Source organism: Halichoeres trimaculatus, unplaced genomic scaffold (assembly GCF_033239565.1).
Source record: "Halichoeres trimaculatus isolate MK-OKI-2021-1 unplaced genomic scaffold, fHalTri1.1 fHalTri1_scaffold_11, whole genome shotgun sequence".
NCBI classification, from domain to species: Eukaryota; Metazoa; Chordata; class Actinopteri; order Labriformes; family Labridae; genus Halichoeres; species Halichoeres trimaculatus.
Genome location: NW_027437189.1, coordinates 33078562 through 33103057, shown reverse-complemented (window position 1 = coordinate 33103057; position 24496 = coordinate 33078562). Strand labels below are relative to the sequence as shown.

The window sequence follows — 24496 nt, the reverse complement described above, 5'->3', positions numbered from 1 at the left end:
TGAACTGAGCGCGGTAGCTGGCAATCTCGCTACACGGTTTTACGACGCTGGTTATCAACCTCATAAGTGGATCCAGCTAGGCAATGAGCGCGTGCACACATATAAGGCGGAGCCCGCTGCATCTGACCAATCGCAAACATGAAGCAGTCTGGAGAGTCAGAGCAGGCGGAGAGAGAAGGACCGCATACTTCACACAGGAGGAGCAGGAGGTGATCATGAGGAAGTATGACGAGCTGAAACATGTAATTAACGTTAAAAGCAACACCGTCGCCGCTGCTAAAGCACGGAAGGAGTGCTGGCAGAAAATTACTGACAGTCTAAATGCGTAAGTGTAGTGCAAAAAAAATCTTTTGTGCCATTATCATCCTGAAATAGCACTGTTCAACATGCACTTTTACTGTAACATGCAACATATCTAATCTAGTTCTTACATTAATTTATTCATTTGTTCATCGTGTTCATCCTATCGTGTTTACATTTTTTGTGTGATATGTAGCCCACATGAGCCCTACATGAATTCCTGTCTCAATTTTAATACGGGCAATAAAATATTGTCATGGAACAGAAGTGTTGGCATTGAAGATCTTATTACGGCAATGAGAGTTCTTCATTCCCTTTAACTACTGTTAGAAAGTGACATGTACTACCAACCCCTCCCTGGAAAACCGGTAACTTTCATAAAGGTGGTCTTTAGAAAAAGAGAGTGGGTCGGGCTCCGATGTCCACGGGATCTTCTAAGAACAGACAAGCCATTTTTTCGTGAGGGCTCATTGCTCAGTGGGCGGGGTTTTTAAAGTCCGCGAGTTCAATCTGGAAGCTAACCTGCCCCGGAGCAGGTTAGCTGTTCAGCGTACGTTGCCATGGAGACTCGCCTCGCTGAGGAGTGATCCCGTGTCGTAGAACAGGGAATCCGAAACCTACCCTCAAAGCTACCTCGCTAGGCAGTAATCCTGCTTCGTAGAACAGGGCCCAGACCTTGCCTCTTGGTAAAAAAATAAAAATAAAAAACAAGAAGCCCTGATGATCCCACAGACAACACTGCCCTCATGTGTTTGGGAGGAGTATTACAGAGCAGAGTGACACAGCAATATAAAACTATGAAGCAGGCTTTAGTATCCTCCCAGTGCTAATGCTGTCAAAGATAAAGCGGTTGGCTCTTGACAGAGCATAAACAAAGTTTCTGATGACAAAGTGAAGAGCTTAAAAGTTTCACTTTCAGCCTGATGAGAGCTCAAACCAGTCTCTAAAATGAACATTATCAGGTGATGAAACTGCTCTGTAGAAAAAAGAACATTTTCAGTCGTTTCTCGCTGATTGAAGTCTTTATTTCAAAGAGGTGAAATACCAAATAAACACAGTTATTAAAAATGAGGAACAACCAGAAAGAAACTAAGGTCAAGGATTTGTTGTTTCAAAAACATTGAGATTGACATTTGATCTCCTCAGAAGAGGAATCACATGAAGACAGTGAAGCACTCAGGTAAAAGCATAAACGTGCTAACATCGCCATACACAATCACAGCTGCTGGTCCTTTATATCACACAAAGCCACACTCTGTAAGATGTTTGCTTCTTTAAGCCGGACTTAGAGGACAAGAAGAAGAAACAACTTCACATGTTAGTTTCCCAGCTCACACTTCTCTCTGTCTTCCTCCTCTGAACTCTGTCCCTCCTTGTAGAAGACTTTGCCATCAGGCTGCTCTCTCCACGTCAGAGTGACTCCACTTAGTCCGCTCTCCTTCAGCCGGTCCTGGAGCTGGGAACACAGAGTCAGACAAAGCCCAAAGATTTACTGAACCCTACATGGCTTTTGTTGGAAGCTAGAGTTAGTTTGTCCTGAAGTCTGAAGACAAACGGGGACAGAAACAGTGAAACCAAATATGAAATATTAAAGGGTTTTGGAGTCTCACCTCTCTCAGGAGGCCTGCTTTCACTGCAGGGTCGTTCAGATCCAAAGAGGGGTCGTCTGGCTTCAGCCTCAGCTTTATCACATGCTTTGATCCTGGTGTGCAGAAACACAACAACACATGACATCCATCCATCCATCCATCCATCCATCCATCCATCCATCCATCCATCCATCCATCCATCCATCCATCCATCCATCCATCCACTGCTCATCTTCATGGGAAGATCCCAAACTCTGAAACTCTCAGAGTCACTTGACTTCATGAATGTTTAAAGAACAGTTTTATAATTCCCCTGTGCTGCGAGTCACTTACCTGAGCTGTAGCACACAAATGGGAATCTATCTCCACAGGACTTCAGGCTCCATTTTCCTGAACCTGGCAGATCTGCAGCTCCACAAACCACACTCATGGAACCCACTAAGTTAAAACCCTGCCCCCAGAACTGGAATGAGTATCCACTCCCATCGGACCAGAAAACCTCAGGATCTCTGTACAAACCAAACCATGGCCAGGCTCCACTTGGTGCTGAGCTCTGGATCTTCTGGTGCTCTGTGTGGTTCCTCACTGTGGCCAGGTCTATGTAGTTCTCCCTGCAGTACCTCTGAGCACTGGACCAACTCATTGGGGCAGTGACATAAACAAAGTCTGGATCCTGTTGAGTTCCTTCAGTCAGAGTTAGAGAAACCAGGAGATGTTCAGTTCACTCTTAACTTTTGATAAACCTGTTTGAAGACAGTAAAATCTCACGACAGGGGCGTGATTGGCTAACTCAGGACACTTTGTTTGGCTGTTTGTCTGATAAGATGGAGGATTTGTGTTAAGATCAACCATCAGGACTGCAGAGGTCGGCCCCCATTATGAGCCAGACCAGTTCAAAGAAGCTGGAACCCCCTTGCTTCTTTGCTGTGAATGCAGCAATGCAATGTTCTTTAAAATTTAATTCATTGCTTCGAATTTTGAAAAGATGCAACCATTTGAACTTTAAATTAATTTATCCATTCCATTGATTCATCCATTAATTTCCTTTCATCCAAAAGTTAATGGGGGGCTTATTCAGCACTCTGCATTAGCAGTTGAGTGCAAGCTTTTCAGGAATTATTTCAACCATTTTCAGACATAACTTCAGTCATTCTTGTTCAGCATTCTGCTTTTGCATTTCAGTGCAAGCCTTTCATGACTTCTTTCTTCCATTTTCAGACATATCTTCAGTCATTCATGTTCAGTATCAGCATTAGCAGTTCAACGCAAGCTTTTTAACACTTCAATTAGCCATTTTCAGACATAACTTCAGTCATTCATGTTCAGCGTTCTGCATTAGCAGTTGAGCGCAAGCTTTTCAGGACAATTTCAACCATTTTCAGACATATCTTGAGTTTTTCATGTTCAGCTCTCTGCATTAGCAGTTCAGCGCAAGCTGCTTCAGCATTCTGCATTCACAGCGCAATTTCTTCAGAAATTGCTTTTCTAGTTATTCTTATCTTACCTCTGTAACAGATGGACGACTGGTTATTCTGGCAGAATGCATCCCCCCATTCTCCGTTGTCAGTGACAAGTCCACAGAGCTCATTACCTGAAATAAAGTTTGGTTCAAAGTATGCAGTATCCCACTCTCTATAGTGAGACCCGGTCCCTGTGTAGCCGTCTGACCATTTCCAGTGGATGTTACTGTACAGGCCCATCCAGACGTAGCCGTTGTGACGATGAGCCGGCACTGAAGACTTCAGTTGGTCCATCTCTTCAGTGTTTTCCACAGTGGCCAGGTCGGTGTATTTCTGTCTGCAGTAGGTCTGAGCGTCAGTCCAGGTCATGGGATCATCCACATAGTGGTACTGACGGGGAAGGCAGGAGGAGACGCTCCAGCCTGTGAGGGGGACACAGATACTTCTGTTTCACTACACCATCATCACACAACTCACATCTGAAATATTTCACTTCAGATCAGGTCATCACAACAAGTGATCCACATTACAGAAGACCAACTGACATGACTTCTAAAGTATGTGATGTGCCAGTTTGTATTACAGTTTTTCTCAGCTGCTTTGGTTTATTTCTCAGATAGGAATTAAAATTCTCAAAACTACTTGTTCAATTTTCTCATCATTGTGTCTCTTGTGCTCATCAAAAAATTAGTTTCTCATTTCTTTGAACAAGTTGCAAATGGTTTGGGAGATCCATGCAAATGATAACGATCAACTCTCTGCTGTTTCCTACACTATCAGCTGCTTTTGTCATGTTGATCAGAGTGGATTATCATGGGTCTCTGTTGAATTATCTCACCCCCACAACATTCAGTCATTAGTCTGTCACATACGTGCAAAAAGGTTGAAAAAGTTATCATAACATCTCAAGCATCTTTCCACACAATTCCATCGGACTTTTTCCTAAATCTGTATGGATTGGTAAACTCCACCCTGATCAATCTTGACTTTGTCTAACAAATGGAAATGTGTGAAGCATCAGATCAACTAATGATCAACCAGTTTTCTGAAACAGCTCAAAGGTTCATCTCATGAACAAGACAGTGGAAACACATTTCCTGTAAGACTTTTTGTGGACAGAGAAAATCTTTATTGTGATGTGGATGAGAATTTGTGGCCCAGCGTACAGGAACATAAGTCTTCAGTGCTGGCTCATGTGTAGGAAGACTGCACTGCACTGTAATTCCCACAGCACTGCATGAACAGTTTTCCCTAAAGAGACTGATCTATGTTCACATTTCTACTTTCCTTTTTTTTTCTTCGTACCATGCAGCACTTTCTTCTCCTTTCTGTATCAATGATGGGGTCAGTCAACAAACTACAGCACAAACAGTGAAAGAGTAAATGTGAATTTTGTCCAGTCTCTTGTTATCAATCTCCCACATACACTAAGATGTAACTTACTTACTTACTGTTTTGAAAATGGGGAATGATTCAAGGAATGGACCAAAGCAACTGAGAAAAACTGTAACAGGATGATGTGTAATCAGGGATACGGGGTTTAACTTGTCCTCAGAGGAAACTCAAATCAGTTCCTCATCTCCATAGGCCAGTAGTACTGCTGTCTAAGACAAATTTCCTGCAAAAGAACAATAAAGTTGATCTATCTATCTATCTATCTATCTATCTGTCTATCTGTCTGTCTGTCTTTCTGTCTGTCTGTCTGTCTATCTATCTATCTATCTATCTATCTATCTATCTATCTATCTATCTATCTATCTATCTATCTATCTATCTATCTATCTATCTGTCTCTATTCATTCAGTCAGAACCTAAAGGTCATGACTATAGGCGAGAATGGGAGCGCAGACAGACTGATAAACATGGAGCTTTGACTTCTGGCTCAGCTCCCTCTTCACCACAACAGTCCAGAAAAAAACCCAAATTACCATGAATGCAGCACCAGTCAGTCTCACCATCTATTTTGACTCGTAAACATGATCCCTATGTAACTAACCTCCTGTACTTTAGGCAAAGAAACAATATATTAAATTATTGATTTGATCAATATTTAGCTCTCTCACGGCTTGTTTGCTGCATGTTCACTTGTTATGAAAATCTCTGGTTTGCCCAAGACTCATAATAAAATATATTTGTGATAAAAAAAACAACAAAAAAACAAAAATCTGTTTGACTCTGAAGATTGTCTGAGAGGAACCTTCAGAAATGTTGTGAACTGAATGAATGTATAATAATCAATAAACCGTGATTATTTGTTTCACTTTCATCATACCACCAAAATCTATAACCATTTAATATCTATACATTAACAAATATCTGAGAACTTTTTTTTCTCAGAATGGACTTCAACACATGATAAATCCTGCGTCAGGTTTCTTGATAAGAATGAAACTGATTTAAACAGTAGAGCCCGACTCAGGTTCAGTGTTCTTTTTTTTTTTCAAATCAGTGAATAAATTTACAGGTATTACCCCTCATACCAGTTCATTATTAAGGAATAAAGCTTTATACATACTCTGAAAATCAACCAAGGAACGTTTTCTGACCTGAGAGACACAACAGACACAGAAAGATCCTCTCTGCCATGGTGCTGTTCTGTGGACTGTGCAGAACCACAAAGAAACCCAAGGGCTATAAAGAAACACTAAGAACATGTAAATTCACCAGCTGCTCATTTACCTTGTTTTTGTAGCCTATCCTCAGCCTCCTTAATTTCTCCTGTGCTTGAGTTACTCTGACCAATGGTGTCCTGGAAATGTCAATGAAAGCTTTTCAAGGCAAATCATGTGGTGCAATCTCTTCTGAGTCTGAGTTGTATTTAAATGGCACATGTGCTGCTGGTCCAGGTTTTCCCCTTGGTCTGGTGCTGGTAATGACTGGAAGCCTGTCCAGACACAAGCCACCCGTGTGATGTCATAATGTCCACTGCCACCTCATGGGGAATGCTTGTTGTCCAGATCCTGAGTAGACTTTCAGAGCTGAGACCCCGTCAGCCGTTGACAACTGCTAGTTCCACTGACGGTGGCTCGGTCAGTTTGGAGGAACAGAGTGAACTTTACCTGTTTGACCTGATTGATGATGATCTAAGAGGTGAGATACTGGAGGATGATAGGATGGCCTCATCCAGTGCTCACCTGTTCAGCACTGACTTTGAAGAGGTTGGATGTTGAGGCTACTCGAGGTGTTATGGCCCAAATACATCAGATGTGCCTCTGGCCTGGCTCTGTTCTGTTGGGTTGGCACGTTGCAGGACTGACAGATAGCTGTGGTCACAGACTGAGGAGTTGCGGCGCTTCCTACTCCAGTGATGATCCTGTCCTGGTTCAAGTTGTGCTGTAAAACCTCAAACCTGTTGTCTCCTGGTCTGGCCCCCCTCATTGTGTCTGGTTGTTGTAGTCAACGTGAATACCAACTGCTTTTGACAGGGTTTGTTTTATGTTGAAATAAAATCAATTTATAATACTTTTGATCAGGAATGAGCTTGATGAAGAAACTAAAGGCTGGTACACCTTACAGGATTCTCCAAAACTTCACACATTTAGAGAGCACACACTTGATGAAAACAAAAGACAGATCACACAAGATTTCTCTCTCCTGATCTTACAGTGTGTGGTCTGCACTCTGAGGACACCACACACTAACAGATTCTTCAGCAGAGCTTCAGCTTCTTCACGCTCAATATTCCAAATCTCGCGTAGCAAAACGTGACTTCGGTGTAAACAAACATGACGGACGTACAGGAAAAAGCAAAGATGTTTTGTATTCAGACTGTAGAATTTAAAAAAACAAAACAAAACAAAAAACACAAAAGAAAAGGGCTTATGGAAAAGGTTGTGGAGATGGCAGGGATATGGGCTGTATGAATAACAAAGTGAGTTGGAGGTGTGTAAAGTGGTTTAAAGTATTACAGATAGATTTTTTCCTCTTCGGTCAGTCAGCTGGGTCAGCTCGCATCTTGATTGGCTTTGCTCCGGTACACGTGACATTACCCACTATACCTGCTCAGCTGCTCTCAGAGCTCCCCACACACTACAGGATTTTCCCTCATCAAAAATGTTTAACTCTCTTAAATAATGTTTTGTAATAATAACAGATTGTAGTAATCCCTGCACATTGTGTATTAAATTATTTTTTGCCCCCAGGCTTGTGATTGGGGAATTATCCATGAGCAAAAGGCCAAAGAGGAATACATGAAGTGCAGTGGCATGACAATCCAGGGGGAGCTAAGTGTTCCTCTCTGACAGCGGCCTGCTTGGTGGCTCCCAAGATGGGATGGTATCCGATGACTGCATCATTGAGATAAAATGTCCCTATGCAGCCAGAAAGAAGACAGTACCTCAGGCAGCAGAAGCAAAGGACTTTTTTCTCAAACTGTATGAAGTCACTGGGTTACTGACACTAAAGCAGACCCACAACCACTGGCATCAGATTCAGGGCAACCTGTATCTGACAGGAGCTGGCACCTGTCATCTGGTGGTATGGACTCTGGATCTTGAAATCATGCTCATCCATAAAGACCCAGCATGGGCTAACAACATAACTATTTTAGAAAACTTTATGAGAATTGCCTCCTGTCCCACATTCTATCAGATGTTAAATGTTAAATAATGTATTGACCCTGCTTTCCTGACCTGTTCTTGTTTGTCATTCTGACTGTTGAAGTCTCCCCAGAGTTCACTTCTTTATAAGTTATTTCAACATCTGTGCATTTGTACCAGTTCAACTGTTTGATGTTGTGTTGTGTTATTTATCATTTTAAATATAAACAGTAATAAGATAAAACAAAAGCTGGCATAATAAATTGAGTGGGAGCAACATAACCAGTGTGAAGATTTGTTTTTTGTTTTTAAGTGCAGCGTCCCTTGCACCCAGAGTCAAATGCATATGCAAATACTTTAGTTGGGTCATTTTGGACCGAAACATGACCGCGGTGAGCGAAGGTCCATTTCTCATTGGATTTGTCATCTAGGAGGGCTAAAAAAACAAATTTAGCCAAGGTGTATTTTTTTTTAAATGGCAGGGAAAATTTTTTAGAGGCCAAAATCCAAAATGGCTGTCATGAAGATGATCTTTTTAAAGGCTCAACCTACAATGATGGTGATTATAAATCTCCATTTGTTTAAATGGAAGCAAAATAAAGGAATCTATTCATTGCCATTGGTCTGAAACTGCAAAAGAATTTAATAAAGCCAAAAAAATTGTGATAAAGACCTGAAAAGTCAAAGCCTCATAGTCCTTTTTAATGGGACATGGGCAATCAACAAGTGTTGTTCACACTTAAACATCTGAAGTGTTTTAGTGTTCTTTTTAAAGACAAAAAGGTATTTTTTACCTTGACATGTTTAGACGTAAACGCTGCCGTCTTCTTGTTTCCGGAAACAGCTGATAAAAAGACACCACTCAGCTGTCTGGATGACAGCTTCTGAAGAAGATGGCAGCGTTTATGTCGAAACATGTTGAGGTAAAAAAATACCTTTTTGTCTTTAAAAAGAACACTAAAACACTTAAGATTTCTAAGAAGACAAGATGAATCTAATCAGTAACTTAAACATCTACTTTATTGACTTCAGATGTTATTTCTGTGAACTTATACTGAATATTATTGAATTCATCATAAACAGAGCTTCCATTATAACCCTATAGAGACTCTGTAACAATATTGAAAAAAATGCACCAAAAATGGCAAAAACACCCCCCCCCCCCCCCCCCCCCCAAAAAAAAAAAAAAAAAAAACCCACCAAAAGTGGCAGCCATCTTGAATTTGAAGGTTAAAATAAGGTCAAATCATAATGTAACCCTGAAATATGTATTTCTCAACAAAAATAAGGTCTGAAATCATGTATTGTCCATCATTGTAGGTTGAACCTTTAAAAAGATCATCTTCACAACAGCCATTTTGGATTTTGGCCTCTAAAAATTTTACCCTGCCATTTTAAAAAATACATACTGGCTAAATTTGTTTTTTAGCCCTCCTAGATGACCAGTCCATTGAGAAATGGACCTTCGCTCACTGCTGTCAAGTTTCAATCCAAAATGACCCAACTACTTCTCTCATTTATCCATTCAGCATATGGTAGAAAGAATTAAATTGTCTTGAGAATGTAACGCTGTAACAGACAAACATAGACCTTGAAAAGAGAATCTCAGATTTATTCTTAAACAATTCAGATTGGGAAAATTGATTAGAAGGGAAAAAACAAATATTTTATCACATTTCATATCATATCAACAAAAATTCAAATCTCAATATTGATCGATTGATATGTGAAGTGGCTGGCTATCTAAAGAATTTTTTGGGCTGATGTTACTGTGGCAGACAGGGGCAGTTCATGCTATCTCACGGAGAATGGGTGTCTGTAAATTTGTGAGACAAACACAAACTTTAAGGATCTTGTTGGCATGCTTTTTGTACTGGTATGGGATGCAGGACAAAATGTGAAATGTTTTCAGGCGCTGAATGGAATGCTCCACATGCACTTTTGCACTGGCAATAAGTCTGTTGTGGTCAACTTCCTCCATTGTGAACTGTCCGTTGACAAGGAATGTTGGGACGTTTAGTGATACACCTGCAGGCAAAATGTCACTAATAGTGAAGCCCTTGTCAGCCATCACCATGTCACCTGCTTCTAGCTGTTGAAGTACTCCGCAGTCTGCTGTTATTGCTTTGTCTGATGTGCTCCCACCATATAGGTCACTAGCAAAGGTTATGATTCCATTGGGTGCCACACCAATCAGAGCCTTACGCGTGGTACATCCTTTGTAATGGCTGTACAGATGACTTTGGGTGCCCAAACTTTCTGTGTTGGAGACAGCCACTTCAGTACAGTCCAGCACAATCCGACAGTTTGGAAATGGCTGGAAACATTCTGGCAGGGAGGTTTGGTTCTTGAGTCTGGAGGGGATTTTGTTTGCCATCATGCCAACATGCAAAATGTCATGCAGGGCATTGGAGATGGTGATGAAGATGTTGGTGACTGTGGCACGGCAGCAACTAAACCTTATAGAAAGGTCTAGGATACCACAATTTAATCGAAGCTTCATTAAAGTCAAGAGCAACTGATCGATCAGGAGCATTTTTTGGACATTCCAATCAAAGTGATACTGGAGATCAAATTTGGAAAGAAGGGCTTCTAAAAAGAGGACTGTGGCAGCATCTGGCAAACCAGTGTAATAGTTGACTCTGTCAGGGTGGGAGGAGATTTGACTAAATGAAAATGTTTGTTTTTGTTTTTCAAGTTCTTGCTTCAGTTTTTCATTTTCTTTTCTGAGCATGTCATTCTCAGTTTGGAGCACCGAAACATCAGAAGTACTTGGGGTCTGTTGAGCAGTGTTGATGTTACTTGGGCTTGGTTCAGGTCTTCCTTCGTCCTCGACAGTCGCGGGGAGCATTGTCTTTTTGCGTTTGGCTGTGTGGCTGATTTGGTCAGGGAAAGCCTTTCCCTCATTCCAGGCAAACCGTGTCGGCCCAGCTGCTTTGCCATGTGGAAAATGCCACCCACAGACCCTTGAGTTGTGGTTGGGGGTGAAATCTTTACGCCTGGAAGAAAAGAAAGAACATAAAAGAAATTTTGCTGTATACAGACAAACTGGAGTATTTGTTTTTGCATCCCTCATCATAGTACAATGATTTCACATGCAGCATAGATACTGCAATCCTTTTGTGTTAGGACAGGAGATACTACAGTGGATCTGGATCCAAAATCTTAAGTATCGTGCTAAGTTAAATCTTGTAAAATATAACTTTATTCTCATACCTGACTTCAAATTCGTATAAAACGACTTTATTCTCGGAAATGATTCATTTATCTCGTTGAATATGACTTTATTCTCGTTAAAAACATTACTTGAATCTCTACATCTATGATTTTTTTTGGCCCACACACTCCATCAAAACATGAACAGGCTACGGTATCTAGGCTAGCGCCAGCTAGCTGAAGTTAGCTGCTAGCGCTAGCTTAAATTGTATTTTTCATGATTTGAGATCCGACTTACCGTATCAGTTTAAGCCATCTCCTCTTCTCGTTTTCATCCAGAGGGAATCGGTAATACGAAATTGTTTTATTAACATCATTTCTGTTATTACAACAAGGGACACAGCACTGCACCATTATACCGTGGTTTGGTTTGGACACGGAAGTGACGTATTGGGTCACGATGACGTAACCACCAGCCATCCCTATTGGCTGTGGGACAAAAACGACCTATCTCGGATTGAATAAAAAACTCTGCGACAACAAGCAAACGTTAGTTTGTGTGTAGTTTAGTAGCCAGCTATATGTAACATTACTCACAGCCCGGTGCTCTAACACATGTCAGTAATGAGTAACGTTAGTGAATCCTGGTTATTTCCTGCCAGTGATCCACCAATCAGAGCTAACATAACCTCACTCTTCATTTTATTGATAGACTCTCAAGTTTGAACAGGCCACTGTAGAATAACTGCAGACTGTGGGTTGGAATAAATATTATCACTAACAGAATAAAGGGGGTCTACAGGACTTTTCATCACCGTTTGTAAACGCAATGTTCAAACTGGGCTCCTCCTCCCTGGCTCAGTGCCTCACCAACCCAGCAACCACCTGCAGCATCTCATCTACGTGGGAGAGACTCAGGAGGCGTGCACCTGACTTCCTGCGGGTAAATGAGTGAAAAGGTATCCTGCATGGATTGTGGGAGACACACATTTGACTTCAAGACCAGAATTCAACCTGAACCTTAGGATTCTAAAGCAAGAGACTGGAGTGGATTAATACAAATGTGTGTTGAAATAAGGAAAGAGTGATGCAGCAGGATATCGTGCTGCCATCCGTTTATTTATGATGAGACAATTTTACAGTTATACATGGTAGGCTTTAATAAGGAGCTGTAAAAAGGTTTGACACTTTGACCTTAATTAATGTAAATAAATACCTTAAGAAATCTTCCAAATAAAAAATAAAGTTGAGTTATTTGACAAAAAAAAAACTTAAAACATGCATTGTATCATTATTTTTTTTCACACTGAAACACTAAAGCTTGATTCAAAATGACTTTGCAGGACTAATTACAGTTGCAGGCATAAAAACCTTGTGCATTTTCCCAGAATGCAGTAATCAGTCTTGATTGTGTGGATGATCCGCTGACAACCAACAACAAAGCACTTCAGGATGTCTTACCCAGCAAGTGTAGTGTAAAAAAAAATATATTTACATGGTTGAGTTCTTCATGATTCATCTTCAACCTTTGTTCTGTTTAATGTTAAGGACAAATCGAACATCATTTATCTTTAGGGGTATTTTGTTGTGTGTGAAACACCTCAACGACACCATGTACACCCCATCTCCCCATCAGGATCAGTTTTTGATTTAAGTAAACTCTTTCTGGTATCACCAAACAAAGGCAGCTCTCTCACGGAGCATTCGGACCCCGAAGCGCTGCCACTCTCTCTGATGGATCCAGATTTCCTGGGTGGTGTCCAAACATGCCAACACTGCTCCACCCTTCCACGATATCAGCCATGGGTCCATGTCCTAGTGAGTGTGTCAATAAAAATAAAGACCTTTAAAAGACTTATGTGGGGGATTGGTCCTTCAGTTTTTATACACAGTGCATTTCATTTAGCAATGCTAAAAGTAAGAACAAAAGAAGATCTGCTTCACTGCAGATCTCTATCCTGATCTACTTTTTATGCATGTGTCTCAGGTTACCTTCGGTCGTATAATGACTTCCACATTGTCGACCAGTCTTCGAAAAGACGGTGGCATCTTGTTGATGATGCGGTGAAGCAGAAACTCCTGTGCACCATGAAACATGAGCCCTCCTCCCACAACCAGGATAGAGCTGTACATCTTTCGTTTGGTCTCGTCTGACGCTGTTGATAAAGAAAATTAATGTGAGCTGAAAACAGATTCAAGTCTCCTACTTTACAACATTTCCATAACTTAAAGGATAAGTTTGGTTTATACAGCTTTTACATTGTTTATAGAATGAAGCAGAACAAAATACTCACCCAGAAGGTTTTCCTGATCCAAGCAGTGCTTCGGGAGATATTTAGATCCAAAATCGTGCAGCGGACGACTGTATAATGGGATCCATCGGGGCATAGACAGCGCTGCTTCTAAAACTGAATTAGTCGTCCAAAAACTCGTGTTTTTCACCAATATTCCATCATGGTCCGCTCTGAGTTATTCCTCTGCTGCAGTCTGTGTCACTCCAGACAGCGCTGTGAGGCTGTACTGACGTCTGAACTGACGAAGACTTTGTTTACGTTTGCCCCTCCGCACATGCGCAGTACTCTCTGGAGAGCTAACTCCTTTCTTTGAGGGGCAAACGTAAACAAAGTCTTCGTCAGTTCAGAGGTAATTACAGCCACACAGCGCTGTCTGGAGTGGCCCAGACTGCAGCAGAGGACTAACCCGGAGCGGACCATGATGGAATATTGGTGAAAAACACAAGTTTTTGGACGATTAATGCAGTTTTAGGAGCAGCGCTGTCTATGCCCCGATGGATCCCATTATACGGACGTCCGCTGCACGATTTTGGATCTAAATATCTCCCGAAGCACTGCTTGGATCAGGAAAGCCTTCTTGGTGAGTATTTTGTTCTACTTCATTCTATAAACAATGTAAAAGCTGTATAAACCGAACTTATCCTTTAAAACTTTGCAGCCCCGTTTCCAGAAAGCTAGCTACATACCAGTGTGACAGCATGGCAGGGAGACACAGTTTACCACACAAATAAATCCAACAAAGAAGAAAAACATGACACAGTAAACAAAGAGCAACGATGGAAGACACCCAGCAATATGTTTTCTTTGTGATTGGCATGTGGCTCTTTGTTACAAAGAACTATCAAGCTTTGTTTCTTTATTACCGCTGTTGCACTGGATGTGATGATCTTTCAACCAATCAACAGACTGCAGTGTTTCTAGCTCCACTTTCAGGTCAGATCAGTATGTCTGGCACCCAAACAGAAAGGTACCAAAAAGTGGGACAGTAGTTGTTTGTAATTTAGCAACCTGTCCTGGTTTTAGTCAAAGTAAACGCCTCAAAATGCGTGCTGTACTGAGCCGCTTGGTGGAAACAGGGCTAGGGCTGCAGCTCTCGAATATTTTAGTATTTGAGTATTCTACTGAAAGTCCCATCGATTAATCGAGTAATCGGATAAAATACATTTTTGTTTAGTTAAAGAGCAGTTATTTTTCAAATGAAAATTTTTGTCTTTAAGAAATAGAATTTTCTGATACAGCATGTCAATAAGAGCACTTGCTTTGGTAGCTTCAAAATTTTCAAACACACTTCGAAACATTTTTGTGCCTTGTACATCTCATCAAATGTTGCGGAGCCAAATGGCACCGGTTTGGTAGAATGACCCATTAGTCTCCAAACTCCAGAAAAGAAGCTAGATTTGTTGCTAGTTGCTATTTTGTATCAGAGTTAGCTTGAGGGGTCTGAAAACTCTCTTAATGGTCTCAGCTCTATTTGAAATACCACTCTTTGAACTTTTTTTTTTTTTAACTTAAACGATAACTCAAGGCGGGGAAAATTACTCGAGTATTTTTTGTAATCGAGTACCTCGAATTATCCGAGGAATCGTTTCAGCTCTAAACAGGGCTTTAGTTTACTCTGCATCTTTAGTTTTTTCATCTGCTGAGTAAAAAGATAATTTTAAATCCATTCACACCACATTCAGGGGCTGCTATACTAGTGATATGGTGACCCCCATTTATTCCCCCCCCCTCTTGCTTTGCCTTCTTACCACAGCAGTCGATGCTGTGCAGGATGGCCTTATCCAGGCCCAGCGCTTTGCTTTCAAACTGGCTGATGATGGCAGTCTTTCTGGAGCAGTTGGACAGGGGCTCCTCCACGTCTCCTGCTCCCATGAGGCACTCCCCTTGTGCAGCCCCAAGCTCCAGCTCCCCTTTTGTTACACCCACGCTGCTGCTGCTCCCACAGCCCCTAGGGAGGTCAGAGAGCTCCCCAATTCCCCCCTGACCGCTCATGTCTCCATCCAAACCTCCACCGGGGCGGGAAATGGCCTTGCGATCTGCTGCTGATTTGGAGGACTGGCAAAGGAAATGGGGGACCAATCAAAATGTGACTAATGAGCAACCATGTCATGTAATTCAGTGCACTCAATATGTGCATGTGTTTGTCTGTGTTACCTGATCCTGTTTGCTCTGGGTAGCGAGCAGGTAATGCTCATCATGAGAGTCTTCTGAGTGACCTTGCGAACGATACTGAAGCATTGTCATCTTCTGACCAACAATGCCAAATGTAGTTGGATAGAAAAGACCCATGGGTGCCTGGAATAAGGATGTACACATAATTACAACAAGAGCAAAAGAAAAGAAGTCCACAAGTCTCCAGAGCACAAGCTGTAGATAAAATAATGTAAATTCAAGTTTTTATTATTCAGCTTTAGTACCTCTAGTTTCTCATCTCCCAGTCGAACCTGGTACAGAAGAGCTGGGGCTTCTGGGAACCGTGTCTGGAATTCATGATCCTGAAGTCCTGATATATCCTGTGAACAGTCAGGATCACTATGTTGACATTGACAAAAAAAATCAACTGAATTTATAATCATCACTGAAACCAAAGCACAGAGTCCTCCCACAAACCTGCTCTAAATGGCAGAAGGTCTCCTTCAGATGCTGCAGAAGCTGACAGTCCAGTCTGCTGGACAGCTGACAGTCTCTGTAGGGAAAACCAGCTCTTTGCAAAAGCCAGTAGAAAGTACGAGTAACATCTGACCCGCCGTACGCTAGACACAGCCTGCAAGATGTGACAGAGGAGAACATTTAACTCAATACCATAAAGTCCACTAAAGACAAAGGCTGAGCTGAGACACTGTGAAAACACTGTTAAACACCCACAGCCCTTCTCCCAGCATATTACTGATATTTTACAGCAAAGTCATTTTAATTTGTGATGGCGTTTTGTAACCGTTAGTGAGGAGAAAACACAGTGGATATGAGACTCTGCTGAACATTAAGATCTTGCATGGAGGGAACAGACGGTCTGTGCTCCAATGAAGCTACTGGGCCCTTGTGCACGTTATTTAACAAACATTAGTCCTAATGTAGTGTTATCGAACAGCCTGTTTGGATGCAGTGTCAGCCACATGCATGACTGCAGATAATCTGCCAGTTAACTAATTACACCCTGAAAGCAACGCAGGTTCAGGAACTTCCTGGACAACCCATCCAACCAATTTGAACTCCACACGTCTACCACTGATCAACAGCAATAAACCTGCAGGTTTATTGCTGTTTACCACTCATGAGTGGTAATGGTGTGACTGAGAGAATATCAAGAAAAACATTTTTCAGGGGAAGAAATGGAAATTGTATTACAAGAATACACTAGGGCTGCAACAATTATCGTGTCATAAAACAGCGCTACCTCTGCTGCAGAGCTACAGCTGGCTATGAGGCGCTCGCCGCTTAGTGTATCAGTCTGCACGCACAGCGTGCCAGATATAAACAAACACAGGTAGTCTGCCTGGACGAAGAGTCACGATGAGAACTAACACTGTAGCAGTGTTTTTGTGTGAAAGTAACGCACTGAAAATTCTCTAAATAAAGCATGAATGCAGACCAATATCAGATTTTTTTGGTGGGAGTCCGTTTATTTGTGTTTTTGGTCAAGTAAAATATGGCCCCGTCTGAGTGCAGAGGAAACCGGCAGAGGAGCAGGGAGGGGGTGTTTGGTGCGTGCTCTCTGAGCTTCAGCTGCACAAAAACACTGCTGTAGGGGTAATTTCTGCCCTAAACCTTGTGATAGGACCCAACTTGTTCCATCCCGGAGTATCACTTTAAGCGCGACATGATTTGCCAGTGTGATCGCATCCTAACATTCAGGTTTTTTTTGTTGTGATACACTATGACTTCAAAAACAGGTCTCTTTTCACATGAATATTCTGCTGCCCTGGTAACTGGGTATTAAATTAACTTGAACATTTAATTTCATTTTAAAGCTGTTCATAGTGAGTAAAACAAAGAATAACACAGAAACACAAAACTTGATACTGAATGGAATTCAGAAAATATTCTGCTTTGCTGCACCAAAATTCTGATTTCAACACCAACACATGAGAAACAGATCATTTTCATAAAGCATTTACGAGTGTCTTCTGCTCATCTGGATTATGGCATAGTTATGTATACAAATAACAGATGAATAAAATGTGGCTTGGATGAAGCCTAACTCAAACAAAACTGTTTTATAGTCATACCTGGAGTTGCGATGGGAGACTCCGTCCTCTACACAACAAACACTTGTCTTTTGGTCTCCAACATCCACGACGCATGCACTGCTCAAACCACTGCCAAATGTAGCACACACTGATTCCTGGTGCACTATGATGGCTGCACATGCACACAAATAAAACACACACAAAGAGACAGATTTGTTAGTCCTTGCTTCTCATATGCAGACTGTGTGTTCACATTGATTTGATGTAATGAGTGTAGTACCTGAGAAGCCCATATCAAGCAGCAGCATGTTGACAACTTCTTTCACATGTTGCCTGTTGCAGATGTCTGGAACTAACAGGATGCATCTGTAATACTGGCAACGAGTCACAAAACACACAAAAAGAAAACATAAAAAGACATGCTACACAACTTTCTTTAGACTCCTATATCTTCATTTAACTAAAATACCAAAGCAGGAAGAACAATATTTGGATACATCTGGCTCAATACACAGAAAACAGCTGTAATACATTATTAGTGTGGGCCATAATCACCCCATGCAAACACATATCTATACATTTCAAGACTCATACATAAATAAAGAGTACCATGGAAGGTTGGGCCTTTGACTTAGCCGCTCAGCTGACTCTTTTAAAAGTGCGGTGTGTAGAAGTTGACAGCATTTGGCCAAACAGAAATAGTGGAAATGAGATATGATGTCTATATCTGTCTGTGACAGCAGTTGGTATTGTTGTTGTGGAAGAGGAAGAAGAAGAGTATATTTTAGTTGTTTTGCACTAAAGAACTGGTATGGAGAGTATTTAATGATAGAGAAACACAACCTTGCATCACAGTTTTGTCAAAAAAATCATGGAGAAATGAAGTGAAACGGGGTCAGGCACTGTTATATAACGTTTCTGTAGCAATGTTTGAGGTGTATTTGTGCTGCATCATTGAAGGCTAGCTCTGTCAAACAGAGCATGAGCTATCAGGGGGTTATGTGGCTGGCGTGGAGCTTTCTGCCTGTTGTTTCTCCACATATGTGACATGTCCCTCAGCTTGAATGCCCATTAACATGATGATCAGAATAAACTACGCCATCTTCAGGATCCTGTTTGCTCTGCAAAGGCTGAGTTAAGGCTGATTTATGCTTGACTAGTCTGTGGGATCTGCACGGCTTTGTGCGGATGAATGACATCATTTTCGCTCCTAACCCCCACGGCCCCTTTCACAAGGAAAACTTCTAAACTTCGAAAACTCTTTTAATCTGCTGGACGGAGACGCACAGACAAGATGGTGGAAGAACAAAATCTCCTTGTGGTCAAAGTGCAGAAATACAGGCATCTGTATGACTCTTCACACAGAGATCACCGTGACAATACGGTGGTAAATAATTAATGGCGTGAAATTGCGGCCACTCTCAGCAGAGAAGAGGTTAAAAAACCTGGAAAAATCTCTGGGACAGATATGTTGTGTTATAAACAAAGACAAACTCCATCGATTCTCGTTTAGTACTCTGGTAGACATACGTTTGTGGACACCAACAGACGCCATAAGAGGTGTTTAAAAAGTATAAAAGCCCTCTGCGTTCTCTCACACAGATTTCGTGTGTCTCATTCCCATGCGTCACGTCCATGCCGAAAGCGTAACACAGCCTTTATGTAGAGATAGGATGTTTTAGAAAACATGGGCTCATTCTAAAATATTACAACTCCATGTTGCAAATTTCAACACACTGCACCTTTAAGAAAGGCCTTAAAATCTCTCTTAAACAAGCTTCCTCTTCAACTATGCATCCTTATGCTCCTGTTTTGGAACTTGTTTTGACCTTTTTTTTTTTCAAGCGTAAATCTTTGAGGTCACCTTGATGAAAAGTAAAATTTATCTTATTTTTTTCTAAATTCAAAATTCCAAAAAACATAACAATATGGAGAGGTGAGTGTGTTATATCTACCTTTAAGTCTTTCAGGGAAATATCCAGTTGATTCTGAATGGTATGACCCCAGATTGTCTCTAGGTCAGCCAAGACGGCACGCAATGAGCCTCCAGGACCTGAATGTACATTAAGCTGGCCTCTCCTGATAGGCCAGTGGATGTTGTAACAGTCAGTTGGATTCACATAAATGGCCTGGAGGGTGGAAAGGTGGGAGGATGGGAGGGTTAAGGGGAAGGAAAAGAGTTAAGGAGCTGAAAACAAATTTGGGGATCCCATTGTGAATACCCATAAACTCATGTATTGGACGTGGACTGACCTCCTCTCCCACCAGATAAGGAGGATGATGGGCTGTGTTAGTCCACCTCACCCTGGTGCTGCTGTCAAGAACCACTGGATTGATCTGGCAGTTGTAAGCTCTTGCCTGAAAACAAAGAAACACATGATGATGATGATGTTGTTGTTGCTGACTGTTTTCATGTCCCTACAACCCAGTTTCTAATAGAGTTTGGATGTTGTAAAACATGTAAATTGAAAAAGAAAATTATTTACATATTGGAAAAATCTTGGACAGGGCTATGTTTTTTTTTCTTACAACTACAAATGAGATTGTTGGAAAATTCTGAATATATTACGAACCATCAATGTCGGGATACTCATGGTCTTTCAAATACTTTGCTGAGAATTTTTCCATTTTTCAACATTTTTCAACATTTTTCCAAAATTGTTTCACATTTTTCCAACTCAGTTTTTCACAGACCAGTGAACCTTGCTGATATCTTGTCTATGAAACAAATGTCTTCTCCTCCAGCTGTTTTCTCATAGGACCACATACTTTTTCAGTCTTTCGTGGCTCCTGTTCCAACATTTAAAGGTGCTGTCTTCAAGTTCAACATGGGCTAATATTTTGCATGTGAAGAAAATGTCTATCTTTGTTCTTCGGCAAATAAAATATAGGTTTATGACATTTTTCAAATCATTACATGCTAAATTTTATGAACATTTCAAACAACCTTCTAATTTTTTTGTAAACAGGGTTGTCTGTAGTGAGCCCCTTTTCCCCTCCAAGTGAGCATGGTTTAGGTTCAGATTTTGTTATTCAAATATATCATATAAAATCACAACAGACGCAACAATTCTGTCTTCAGTTTCTCTATTTGTTAACAGACCTGTTCAGTTGATGCTGGTGTCCTCCTCACACCATTGGACATCTTCTTGGACCATATGGCCTGGTCAACCATTTTCAGTCCATTTTGCCTCTGTTCATTACTCTCTGGTTTCTGTTGGAAAGAAAAGATGAAATGGAGAGTTTAAGAAAAGTCTAGATACAACATAGATACACAAGTGTGTGTGATCTGAGGTTACGTACATCCAGACCTTCCCTTGACAGCCAGTCATCTTCAAATCGGGGCTGCCCACTTTGCTTGTGTCTGCGGGCTATAACGTGTGGGACTGTCACAGGAAGTGTGTCTGTTGCTCTGCCAATGCGGAGTGCCCTTGATCCAGGGTGGATAACTATTACAAAATTGCTCTGGATTTGCTGTAAAAATGAAAACATATGAGGTGGTTGAAATGTTTATCTTTACTCAAAAGACATCACAATTTACAGAATTTTTACTCTCAAAAATAATAATGCATGGATAAAAGTCTTAATTTGGGCAGATATTTTAGATGAACTTCTACACAACAATCTAAGTCACCAAGAGACTGAAACAGAAACACTTGACAGTGAAAAACTCAATGTTTACAGAGTTGTTTCTTTTATAAAGCAAGTTCTCTATTATGGTTAAGACTGTATGTGTGTTTTTTCCATTCATTTATTTGATTATTTAATCTTATTCAAACTCAATTTACACATGAAAAGCATAAATGTTCTGTTTTGTGAAACTGTGCACTCTGTAGAATACGTTGCGATTATTCATGCTTCCCTAAAGAGCCAGTCTAACAGGGCTCAGTCTCGTACATTTCGTGGACTTAGTTGTGGGCAGGGAGTGAAAACGAGGTGGTTAAGAATGTTCAGATAGGATATGGAGGGACATTTCTCATGTGTCTATTGGTGCATCTCAATGCGTTAATTTTGTGCCTCCTCTGTCCTATCTCCACTTGGTCACCATTTTGAAGACTGTCTCAAACTGTGCTCAGAGGAGAGAAGAGAGAGGATGGAGGAGACTGATCGGAGGAGCTATGATCAAGGAAACACGGGAGCTGGATTTGTGGAAGTCTTTTCACTGACAGACGCGCCCCCATATGGAATATCACCATCTGATTGGACGCTGCATCGGCTCAGACTTATCTACATGAAACTTCGCAAACACGATGGAGTTTAATGAGGGAGAAAAGACGAGCTGAGGACAGGCACTGAAGATCGTTCAGAAACGGGTCATAGAGGTAGAAATAAAGTGTTTGTTGTGAGTTTAAAGCACAAATTACTGAACACAACCATCATGAAATCAATATAACAAAGGATTCAACTGAAAACTGAATTCTATCAAGTAATGTCTTCCTGAAACAAAATAGTCTGGGTTAAATCAATAAGTTTCAGAGTTTCAGAGAGTAACAATTAAGCATTTTACCGGAAAAGTGATCCATGAGCGTTTAAACAGCACACAGAATAAACAGAGAGCTGTTTTTTTCGTGGCAACACGTTTGTTAAACTGGTTAAAGGAACAGACAAAGCTCTGTTACTGTTTATGGTTGATCAGAGTTATTACAGCGCACATGTGCAGACACACAAACAGCTGTTAGAGCTGACTGACAGATGACCCAGAGGTGATCAGCTGATGCCGTCATCACTGAAACACGTCGCTTCATGTGACGCTCAGGAGGAGAGGATGTCCCATTGCTCTAAAAACAAATCTCCTCCATCCTCTCTCCTCTCTTCATTTCCTTGCGTCTCTCCCATCATCTCTGGTGGGAGGGACTAAGACGCAAGTGAACGACGCAAGTGGAGGAGGGAAGGATGGAACTTTGGAGCTTTGAGACGCACCCAATGTTTTTTTGTTTGTTTGTTTGTTTGTTTTTCTTTACGTCCGTGCATTTTCAATGTGGCCGCGCATCCGGGTAACTGCAAATCGTGACGTCAACGCAAACACTCTTCCATGGCGTCCTTGTCAGTCTGAAACTTGGGACCCCCATGCCTAACGCGCACTAAGATGCGATATCGTGACATTATAGAAAACCAGCCAGTGTTATACACAAAAGAGATTTACAGGCTTCTCTATGACCTCACCTCGTGGAGGGGCTCTGGGATAGCCGCGGGAGTTATGGGTCTTTTGATGCCGCGCTGTTGCTCTTTCTCCTTCTCCTTGTCTTTCTCTTTCCCGTTGTCCTGCACTTTCTCAGCCTGAGTCATGTTTGCGGTCATAAATAAACAAACAAATATAAACGCATGTCCGAGTCCTCACAAAGTGCGTCAGGATGAGAATGCGGGTTCACCCTGGTCTGAATCAAAGCCTCTCTTGCACATATATTAGTGTGCAGAACAGGCACATCTTCGACTCTCTCTTCCGCTTCATTTTCTTCTTCGTCTTTTTCCGACAGGCTGTACACTGGCACATTACATACTGCCCTATGCAGGCTAGGCTAATTGTTCGACATTAGGGCCTCTTATACACACAGCAAAGATATATACATTCTGCAATACCACTACTACTACTACTACTACTGCTACTACTACTACCACTAATAATAATAATAATAATAATAATAATAATAATAATAATAATAATAATAATAATAATAATAATAATTATTATTATTATTATTTCAAATTTTATTATTATAATAATACGTCTATTTTTTTAGTCTATGGCACAGACACACACCACACACACTCCCTCCCTCCCAAGGTTATAATCGTTTTGGATTTGTCCTTATAGTTTTGTTTTAGTTACTTTTGACATTGTTTTTCCATTACAGTTTAGTTTTAATTAGTTTTAGAGCAGGTATTCTAGTTTTTATTTAGTTTTGATTTTGCAACAAGGCTTCGTTTCAGTTTAGTTTTTCATACTTTATTAACTAGGTGTAGGACTCAAAAAGGTCAGAGTAAATATTTTGTAATACTGTTTATTTTTTAGCCCCATGTAGTGCTCACTGCTCAGTCAATGTTGATAGTGAACTGTTGGCTGCTGCCTTTAACACAAGAAAATAATATAAACTTAATGTAAAAAATAGAAACATAAATTATATAATTTTTTAAACATAAATTACATAAAAATAATATAAACATAAATTATATAAAACAATTTAATATGAGCTTTAATAGTTAGAAACTTGGACTCTGTAACAACAAAGGCAGACTCAAATACAATTAAAGTCAGACTCACATGCAATTAAACTATTACAGATGCTCTGATTTATTGCTCCTCTACGTTTTGTCGCAGCACAGCGCACAGCCAGTCAGTGCAATAAACGAGCTCGTCCCTATACGTCGCTACGATGGTGCTGTACGGCACTGACAACTGCCTAAAACTGTCTAAAATTGGTTGGGAAAATGTGTCGGATTAATTCAAATCTTAAAGGCTGTTATAATTGTCAGAAACAATAAGGACGGACATTTTGTCTATAACTTTGGTAATTTTCAGTTAGTTTTGTGAACAGAAGATACAGTTTTAGTTAACTCGTTTTTGTTTTGTTTTTTTCCTAGTTTTTATTAGTTTGAGTTAACTGCAATGTATTTTAAATTTTAGTTTCGTTTAGTTTTCGTTTTAACTATTATAACCTTGCTCCCTCCTATAGCAATAAATTCCATGGAGTCAGATTACTCCCAAAATTTTTTGTGTGCATGTAAATGCATTCGATCGGTATGAACTGCTCCACAAATGTGTGTGTAGGTCCACAAATATGTACACAAATCCACAAATGTGTAGACTGATTTGCAAATACATATAAAGTCTTACATGGCTGAAAAGTGTAAGTATTTTTTTACAAGACCTAAAAAAATACACATCTACACAACCCACCTTTTACAGATTTTTTCTACACATTTGCATGTCACTTCAGGACAGTGTCAAAAATAATGTGTACACAGAGAGCCGGG

General features: G+C 40.8%; 3 protein-coding genes across 3 annotated transcripts; all 3 read right to left on the bottom strand.

Annotated features, from left to right (window-relative positions):
• Positions 1-1361: 1361 nt before the first annotated feature.
• LOC141799889 (putative C-type lectin domain family 20 member A) lies at positions 1362-3780 on the bottom strand. Its single transcript, XM_074682297.1, has 4 exons — positions 3394-3780; positions 2223-2573; positions 1911-2002; positions 1362-1756 (listed from the first exon to the last, which is right to left on the bottom strand). Exons 1-4 carry the CDS (start codon positions 3716-3718, stop codon positions 1619-1621), a joined length of 906 nt encoding a protein of 301 aa, XP_074538398.1. The 5' UTR covers positions 3719-3780; the 3' UTR covers positions 1362-1618.
• Positions 3781-9624: 5844 nt separating this feature from the next.
• Positions 9625-11520, bottom strand: LOC141799700 (uncharacterized). The gene is made up of 2 exons (XM_074682015.1): positions 11342-11520; positions 9625-10886 (listed from the first exon to the last, which is right to left on the bottom strand). The coding sequence occupies exons 1-2, from the start codon at positions 11455-11457 to the stop codon at positions 9677-9679; spliced, it is 1326 nt and encodes a 441-aa protein (XP_074538116.1). The 5' UTR covers positions 11458-11520; the 3' UTR covers positions 9625-9676.
• Positions 11521-12148: 628 nt separating this feature from the next.
• Positions 12149-22998, bottom strand: actr8 (actin related protein 8). The gene is made up of 13 exons (XM_074680499.1): positions 22688-22998; positions 20828-20998; positions 20628-20738; positions 19778-19882; positions 19480-19653; positions 17805-17898; positions 17564-17696; positions 15948-16101; positions 15755-15850; positions 15492-15632; positions 15086-15392; positions 13036-13199; positions 12149-12858 (listed from the first exon to the last, which is right to left on the bottom strand). The coding sequence occupies exons 1-13, from the start codon at positions 22820-22822 to the stop codon at positions 12715-12717; spliced, it is 1929 nt and encodes a 642-aa protein (XP_074536600.1). The 5' UTR covers positions 22823-22998; the 3' UTR covers positions 12149-12714.
• Positions 22999-24496: the final 1498 nt, after the last annotated feature.